Here is a 9,536-nt window from a genome sequence, read left to right as displayed (position 1 = left end):
TACATGAACAGTGCGCGCACAGTGCGCGTTGTCCCCCCGCAGCAGAAAAAAAAAAAAAAAATCAAAACGCAAAACTCAAAACGTGAAAACGTGTATCCAAACTCCACCTTATTACAAACATCTTATCTCACACAATTGTATACACACTTTTTGCATTAAAATTGTGACCTTCACGATTTCAATGTAAGATGTGTGTATGAGAACTTATATTGAATAACATGTGTAATAGGATTTAGGTAACACTTGAATTGGGCTGAAACGTAGTGCGTTTGCATTTCAGCCTTTTTTTTTTTTTTTTGATGCGCGTCTATCACTGTTCATTGGCCATGAACAGTGACTTTAGGCTCATGAACAGTGACTTTAGGCTTATGAACAGTGATTTTAGACGTGAACAGTAACTTTTCACACATTTAAAAATTATTTTGTTAAAGTATTTTTCAATTTTCAACTGTATCTAAATGGATCCTTAGCCCACTTGATTATTTACATTATAAATAAAGTGCATATATAAGTGCCCTCTGGTTTCAATTGGAACTTGGAAAACAACCCTAAGCTACGTATTGGATATGTATTTTGATATTGAATATAATACTTGTAATGGGTGAATTTATACATTAAATAAAAGTTTTGATGGTATATATTGGGTGAACTATAGGTGTTTGAATGATTACATTAAAAGTTTAGATTCTTTAAAGCCACATCCACCACTTGGATCAAATTCTTAATTCCTACTTTTGAATTTTGACTTCATTCTTATTAAATGATGTTATGTACTTTTAAAAGACTTTAGATTCAATGCCTACATGCAGACAAGTACCTTGCAAGAGATAACAAAAAAAAATTATAAAAAAAAAACTGAGTTATAGGAATTGGAAAAACTGATTTCATTAACTGAATTAATTAAAACAGAGCAACAGAGGGAACTTAACAAACTAACAAAAATGAATGTTTATGGGGTGTGGGGGGCAAGGGTCGGGATTTAAGTCTCCAGGAGAAAGTTTCACACACATATACAGTCAGATTAAGCTAGAGTAGAAATTCTATCTTGTATAAAAAAAATTATTAAAAAAAATAACAGAAATAAATGACTATATATTAATTAACAACGTAAGTAATCACACTAAGACACCTGTATTAGAAAGCAAGTGCACACCACATGCTCATTATAAGAATAAAAACAGGTTATAGAAAAACTAAATACAGCTTAAGAGCTGTTTACATAAACGACTGTAGCTTTTGTCAGCTTTCTTCTTTATCTTGCTGTTGACTCGATCATCTTTGTGTTTGTGCTTGGCCTCACTGTCACTCTTGTTCTCGATATTCTGAGATATGAAACCGAGAAAGCTTATAAAGGACTACTATATACATTGTATAAAAAGCTTGCTGTGGATATTCTTCATCTCGATATTGCACGCGCTTTGCACATGCTATAATGTTCTTCTTTTTATTTTTCATTTTTTGCTGTAGCGTTAGAAGTGATGTATAAATAATTGTTTGTAGTTTTTTTTTAAGGAAAGAGGAAGGTAACATGAAATAATGTTTAAAAATGAGATAAAGATAGTGTCTTAAGTTTTAGGCTGAATGAAAAAAAAAAAAAAAAAAAAAAAAAAACCTAAGAATAGTAAATTATTCTTTTAGCTATTTTGTATTTTTTTTAATTTAAAATTATTTAACTATTTTCTCAAAATAAAATATTTAACTAAAAAATATGAGTATTTTAGAGAGTTTAAGAATGTGTGTGAATGGATTTTATTATGTAAAATGTTAAGACCCAAATCTGAAATCCTGTTATTAATAGTATATAGAATTACAGGATTGAGAGACAGAACGATAGGAATATTTGACTAATTAACTTGGAGTCTACAATGTTGTAATCGTAAGTAGCTAGACATGAATTTTTCTGACTTTTTATTTTTTTATTATAATAAGTGAACGATCCAATGGAATTCTAATTCTGATGGGGCAGCCTGTGATCAAGAATATCGGGGGCCAGCTTGGCTTCACCTGTTGTCGTAGCCCCCCAGACCCCCAAGCTCCCTTGCATGGTCTCTTCATTTAACTTCTTATTTTCCACAATATAAGCATTGCCAATTATTTTCTTAAAAAAGTGTGACATGTTCACTTTATTAGATGATGAATTTTCATTTTATTTATTAATGTGTGGCATGATGGAAATAATGTAAAATTTATTGGTCATTAGATGTCAAGAAAATAATCTTATAATTGACTGAGATAAATGTTTGACACCTTCTTATCTCATAACGTAATCTCTGAATTTGAATATAGGGATATAGATTAGTCATTTTCATTGTATATACTAGGAAATCCTCATAATATTTATGTTCTAAATTTTATATTTTCTTTAACTTCCCTTATAGAAAGTGAAGTGATGACTCCATTTTACAATCTTTCTAGTCAAGAAGTATAATCTTGATTCTTAGTCGATTCTCCAAAGCCGCCCCTGGCTCTCACAAATTTGAGTGAAATTTATAAATATATAAATAATTTTGTATTTTTGTTCTTTTTATATTTATTTTAATTTTAATTTTAATTTAAAAAAAAACAATTAAAAAAATACCAAAGTGATTGATATATTTAACTTGTATCCACCCAATTAAAAAAAAAATTATTTTTAATTTTGTTCATAATTCACAAATCAGTGTTACTAATGGAAAGACAAGACTTCAAAATCAAAAGGGAAAAAAAATCTTTTAATTTAGAGTAAAACTTAGGTGCAATCCTTTACATATTCTACATTACATTCAACAATTAAAATCAAACATATGATTTCATTGACTAATAAAACACAAATAATGTTATCTTTTTTAAAAGTAATTAAATTCAATGCAATTATATGTTTGAATTTATTTTAAAAACCTAATATTGTATTTTTAGTTTCCCTTTAATTTATTGGATGAAAATCTTTTCTCTAAAAATCAAGAAGCTTGCAAGAGAAATTTTTTATTTGTGAAGTTATTGGAATGAGGTGTCATTCCAAACAGGGCTGACCCTAGGCTTAGGCCAATTAGGCCATTGCCTAGGGCCCCTTGCTAGAGAAGACCCCAAATTGGGGGGCAAATTTTTTTATTTATATTTTATATATAAATATTTTTGGGAGATATTAAAACATTTTAATTTACATTTTTTTCACTATTAAGAAGGCTAGAAGAATTAAGTAATGCTAGAGATAGAAAAAAGACAAATTTAAATAAATAGGTCTTACAAATAGACGCGTTACTAATCACAAGTAATTCAAATAGAAAAATGTTAAAAATATTATAAATTTTACTACATAACTTTTATTTAATTAATTATTTTTATACAAGATAAAAATTCTACTCTAGCCTAATCTAAGTGTACATGTATGCAAAACTGTCTTCTAGAGACTCTCGGTCATTGCCCCCCACACCCCACAAGAACTTATACTTGTGGAGTGGTCACTGCACCAATGGTCTTCATAACTTTTATAATTTGATGTGACAATGAATATGATAGATAGATTTCAATAAACTTTTGAATGCATTTTTGAATGATTATTTATGATTGGTGATATATCTTTGTAATTCTCATGTTGTAAATTTTATAAAATTTCTAATATTTTTGTAAGCCTCATGTCATTGATCACATTCATTACAACACCAATTTGTAGTAAAATTTGTTATAACTTTAGCATTTTCTTAAAAAAAATCATATTAAAAATTAAAAAGAATGGATTTAAAAAAAATTATTATATAAAATGCTAGTTAAATATTATTTAAGTGATAATATAAAGACTACATTTGAAGATTTCGCCTTAAGCCTCCAAAACGCTTAGGCCGACCCTGATTCCAAAGAATATAGATAGTGTATGAAATTGTTTATCTTTTACCTTCAATTTAACCTCTTTTTTACTTCTATTTTTACATGCCCTTAGACATTACTATATTCGGTATTTTTTTTTTTTTTTGGCTACTAGATTGGTAGCAGTGGCAGAGCCAGGGACTTAGAGAAGAAAAGTGTACATTTTTTTTTATATACGTAACCGCTCGCCCAATGTGTGGGTGCCACCCTCGCTTTGAGCGTTATCAATAGTAGAACAGGGGACTAAGAGGGGACACCCACTCCCACACATCTGTGAGACATGTATATTGTGAATGAGAATACATCATCTAACTCCTCGCTGATGAGAAAATTTCAACAAACGCAAATGAAATAAATTAAAATAGAAAGGAATCCACAGGAAGATACCGAGTTACAAAAGTGGAAGAGAGAATAGTAGGCATATCGATGACAATAACCTTTTTTTATATAAATATGATACCTAAAAGGTCCAATGGAAAGCAGGGATTATTGACAAAGGATAAAAAATAACAGTGATCTTAAACAGCTGAGAATCAGTTAGTCTAAGATTGTTGCGGCAACAAATTCTAATGTGCAGCATCTTCCTCCTCACAGAATTTTGTGTATTCCTTTGAACCCATCAAGGATTCTAATTCTGATGGATTGCCTGGCTTCAGCTTGATCATCCATCCGTCTTCATATGGACTTTTATTAATCTTCATTATAAAATGTGTAAAAAAAACACAATCAGGCATATGGAAATCAGCATCATTCGGTACCAAAGAAAGTAGAGGATAAACAAACCATGGAATCATGATTGCAACAGAAAAGAAAAGAATGTCATGTAGCTATTGAAAACGTTTCTGTATCGTGTCCCATTTAATGTACTGGAACATTGGATACGAGCCAAACTCGTATAACATATTGCAATGGTTACAAAAATTTATTGTCTTGTTAGCAATCAAAAATAAATAAATCATGAAGGATGAAGAAAGTGAAATAAAGGGAAAGAATTACCAAGCCAGGTGATTCAACCAGCTTTGAATTAACCTCAACAATCTCACCCGAGATTGGAGAATTGATATCACTGGTTGCTTTGACACTTTCCACGGCTCCAAAGCTGCCACCTTGTGAAACTGAGCCACCAGGCTCTGGCAGTTCCACAAATACTACCTCTCCAAGATGGTCCTGTAAATGATTGAATTTGAAGCTCCTTATTTCAATTATAAAAAATCCATTGAATAGTTTAATTAATGATATTTTCTCTATAATCTTTTTCTCATACCATTCTACAATCATCAATCACGTGTCATCAGGCCCAACTGCCCAAGAAATAGATGATTAAAAAAACCAAAATGAATGCAATGCACAAGAATTAAACTGTTAGAAAATATAGACATATTTCATTAAAAAAAATTTACACCACCTGGTGTTTTTTTGTCAGAATGTCCATTTCTTAAATTAATCCTTCCATCCAAATAAACCTTTTTGTTTTTATATATTTCTTTTACTTTCTTTCTCTTTATTTACTTGCTTCACAGTGCTTTCTCAAAATAAATAAATAAATATATATATATATATATATATATATATATAAAAGCTTCATAGTAGTGATTAACTGATTATCATCTAATCACACTCAATTAAAATACATATCCTGATGACATCCCCATTGATTTTGCTTGTGATCAGACTACTTTATTTATATATATATATATATTCTGCTGATGTCCCCATTGACTTAGCATGTGGCCAGGAGTTTTTGAAAGATAGTAATTAACCTAAGTAAGATTAGAACTAACTACCACCGAGTATAGATTAGGCTGGAGAGGTTTATCAACTAGATGATCAATAAGCCTAATGAGTAATGACAATACAATTTTTAAACATTTTTTATAATTACCATGGTCACATGTTGTGATTAGTCTATATAAAAGTGATGTTACTTGTAATTCAATGTAAACATGATATTGCACTAATTACAATCTATATCATTAACAAGTTTTGAAAACATAATTATATAATTTATTATGTCTATAAGTGTCGTTATTTGTATCACTAAAACAATGCAAGCACACAAGTGTTGGATAGAGCCTAGAGGGATACAATGCTATCCCTTACGAGTCCAACATGAACTCTCGTAATGAGGATGAGTTATCTTCTAGAGTGGCATTTGTTTTCCCCCTTAGGGTGCATTATGGGCCTTATGACACTCATTTCCAAATGAGAACTTGTAAATATTTGTCAACTGAATTAATATGAAAGTTATTGTGTTGATAGAATTACTTCCAAAATAAGTATTTCATATAATTTAATTTGCTTAGGGGGAGGTGGGAAAAAATGAATGTTTCCTGCCGTCAAAAGTATGATTTTTTTTAGGAGGGGAAAGATAAATGGCTTTTTGGGTTTCTTTTAAGGGAGGGTGGAAAAGGGGAGGAGAAAATAGGGTAGGCAATGGTTGTTTAGGTTGTTTGGTTGGGAGGTGAAAATGGGGGAGATTTTGATGAGGTCTTCTTTCTGCTATATGTTTTATTAGTTTTGTTAGTTTGTAAGTTTATAATAATTATAAAATAAAAATAAATAAGTAAATAAAAACTTCTTATAACTAAAAAAATCTTGTATTTTTATATAATAGGAGTGAGAATAAATTTATACAAACTTATTATATTCTCTCTTCTTCTTCTTCTTTTTATCAACTACATAAAAGAGTATTTTATCCTCCCATACTTTCCCTCTTCCACTTTTTCTTCCCCAAACCAAACATAGCATTAGGAGAAAAGGGCTTTGGGTGGGGTGTTATATGTGTTGGGCTTTAGTGTGAATGTTCTGTTCTGGATTAAGGCCAAAGTCCAACTTCAAGGCTGAGATAGGCCGCTACAGTTTGACCCCAACCAATCCTAGCATGTTAGTTAAGGCACAAAAAAACTTAAGGTTTCGTACATATGGGCTTGTTAATCTCCGGCCGGCTAATATACCAGATTCCTTGGAGCTCTAATAGAAAGCTCCGATAAGCCCAACTGTAGCAAGCTAAGTTCCCATGACTTTTTAGTCGAGTTTATAGTCTATTTTTATGTTAGAACCTCATTTTCTCTTCTTTTATGTGTGTGTTTATTTCTTAAAAAAATAGATTTAAAGTACATGAAAAATGTACTCCCACTATAAGAACATAATCAACCAAAACCATAATTAGACTTCAATCAAATTAGAAGGTTAGAGAAACATGGTTCCCTAGCAGAAGAAAATAATCAACCGGTGTTAGACCTGAAGAATGGGGGCCGGCATTTTTCTTCAAATTAGACCCAAGGTTAGAGAAATATCGACTAAGAGGAGGACGTGAATATGTGTGCAACAGTCAAAATGTAAAGCACCTTACCATATACAGTATATAATATATTTCATATTGAATTTGTCTATACCACAAAATAAAAGTTTAAGGGTCCATTTGGGATCCCTTATTTTATTGAAACTAAACCTTTCTGCTGAAAGTACTGTAGATAAAAATAAAAGTTAGTTGAAATAGGACAGTGAGATCTATAAATAATACCAAAAAGTGCAGTGAGACCCATGAATAGTAGTAAAAATAAGCTGAATAATAAAATAAGTTGGCAAAATTAATCTTTGTCAAACAAACACTAAGCATAAGTATGGATAGCAACGCGTTTGCGTTTAGCAACATGTTTTTTCTGTGGGTCTCGTATACTGTTCACGGGACATGCAAGTACGGAATTCAATAAAAGCAACTTTAAAATTGGGTCTTATGGTACTATTCACACATTTAAAAGTTATTTTACTACAGTGTTTTCAATTTTCAACAATAAACAATATCTAAATAGACACTAAATAATAATAATAAAAAGTCAGAAAATTAGTTACTAACTTCCTTTGGTGTTGTATGTTAATTTTTTTCAATTAAATTCAAACCCATGGTTACATTGTGCAATGCAACACAAACATGATATTTTGTAAAGATAGTCAAATTTTATACAATTACGTGTTTGAATTTAATTAAGAATTATAAGTAAAGGAGCTGTACTTAAATCATTTAAAATTAAAAAGTCTCCAATTAACCAAAAAAGACAGAATTAATTTTTATTGTTTATCTTTTTAATTTTTTTGTCTTTTTCTTTGTTCGCTTTTTTATATATACGGAGATAAGAAAAAGAACAGCAATAATATTAGAAGAATGCACAAAATCTGACTCTCATTGTAATCTGTATTACTTTTACAAAAAAAATAAAACGCCCCTTATAACTCCTTATTACAATTTCAATGTCTAAAATCTAAGTGACAAAGAAATAACAAGAAAAATCCAACATAATTTAGGCAAATGAGTAATTTTCTTTTTTTTAACAAGCTAAAAGTTTGTACTTAAGCTCGTAAGAGCAAGCATAAAGTTATTGTGGCTCAATAAATCTGAAGACAAAGGACAAATCACAAAATCAATATGAGATTGGTATAAAGAATAACCTGAACAACATTACTCTTTTTTTCTTTTTCTTTTTGGGTTCATACCTGAGCATGATCGGTGATACCAATTGTAACCACCGGTCCTTCATGCTTCACCCACTCATGTGAAGAAGCATACTTCAACCCATCCAAAACTGCACAATATAACCTACAGAAATCAGCTTTACAAAGAACAACCTATTATATACAAACAATAACTATTCAAACTAAAGAATGAAGCATTTCTTATATTGGTTGAAGAAAGCTTAAACCAGAACAACAAAACTTTCCTTACAATTCCAGAGAGAGAGAGAGAGAGAGAGAGAGAGACCATTAAGGTTGAAGGAAAAGAATACCAGAAGAGAAGCAGCGGGAGAGAGAGAATGCAGGAGAGAGATGGGCTTTAGAGGCACAAGAAATTCTGAGTGCATTGGCTGTGGAAGAAGCCCACATTCTCAGAGCCATGTTATCCTCTAGATTATCTGTGTTTCTGGTTATCTCAAGCGCAGAGGTAGATAACAAAGAATGAAGGAGTTAAGTTCATATATTTCCTGGTTTTGTTATCTTGGATGAATGGTGGGCAAAGAAAGCCTCATCCTAACCTAAGACCTGAATACAGAGAGCCAGTGCTTTTCTTTCTATTTTCTTTTTTCTTTTTCTTTTTTCCCCCTTTCTTAAATTTTTTTGTGATATGGTCAAGGAAATTACCTCTTCTCACGCCCACCAGAAAAAATAAAACTTCTGTACCCATAGATCAAACAAAATTACATTTGTTTACCAAAAAAAACAAAATTACATTTCATTTATATGATTTTTTTGCTATAATGCAAGGACACACCCAATTGGACACCTAAATTCACAACATGTTTCAGTATAACCTTGTATTTGGAGCACCGAAATTTTTTTCCCAGCAAGCACATATGGTGGTCTGGTGTGTAAGTACTAAAATCCAAACACAAGTTGACACTCAATCATATCGTGAAATTAGGTGTGAATTTGGGTGTGTTTGTTGGCAGACTTTTTTTTTTTTTTTTTGTCCACTCCTAGAGTGTTACTATCCCTCATAAAATAGGATGTTACTGAAAACTTCACGGAACTTTTACACTCATTCATGTACTTCATCTCATTTAATGTCTATTTGGTTGGGGTGATTTGGAGGATGATGGAAGGTGAGAGGAAAATAAGAAGGATGGGGTTTTTTGGTTAAGAGGGAAAAATGGAAGATGCTTTGGTGGGGTTAGGCTATTTTCTCTCTAAATCCACCAAAAATC

The 9,536-nt window shown here is 31.1% G+C and overlaps 1 protein-coding gene across 1 annotated transcript; it reads right to left on the bottom strand.

Moving 5' to 3' along the window:
- Positions 1–4,171: 4,171 nt before the first annotated feature.
- LOC142613138 (glycine cleavage system H protein, mitochondrial) lies at positions 4,172–8,941 on the bottom strand. The gene is made up of 4 exons (XM_075785351.1): positions 8,622–8,941; positions 8,332–8,420; positions 4,837–5,007; positions 4,172–4,535 (listed from the first exon to the last, which is right to left on the bottom strand). The coding sequence occupies exons 1-4, from the start codon at positions 8,728–8,730 to the stop codon at positions 4,407–4,409; spliced, it is 498 nt and encodes a 165-aa protein (XP_075641466.1). The 5' UTR covers positions 8,731–8,941; the 3' UTR covers positions 4,172–4,406.
- Between the last annotated feature and the right edge of the window lie 595 nt (positions 8,942–9,536).

Source organism: Castanea sativa, chromosome 10, assembly GCF_040712315.1.
Source record: "Castanea sativa cultivar Marrone di Chiusa Pesio chromosome 10, ASM4071231v1".
NCBI lineage: Eukaryota > Viridiplantae > Streptophyta > Magnoliopsida > Fagales > Fagaceae > Castanea > Castanea sativa.
This window is presented reverse-complemented; position numbering and strand designations above follow the sequence as displayed.

Bases quoted from the DNA above. Each gene is read 5' to 3' on its own strand.
- LOC142613138 (XM_075785351.1), bottom strand. From the start codon at position 8,730: ATGGCTCTGAGAATGTGGGCTTCTTCCACAGCCAATGCACTCAGAATT. The intron at 8,421-8,621 runs GTATTCTTTTCC...TATATTGTGCAG, and splicing joins CTCCCGCTGCTTCTCTTCTG to TTTTGGATGGGTTGAAGTAT. The intron at 5,008-8,331 runs GTATGAACCCAA...AATCATTTACAG, and splicing joins GTATCACCGATCATGCTCAG to GACCATCTTGGAGAGGTAGT.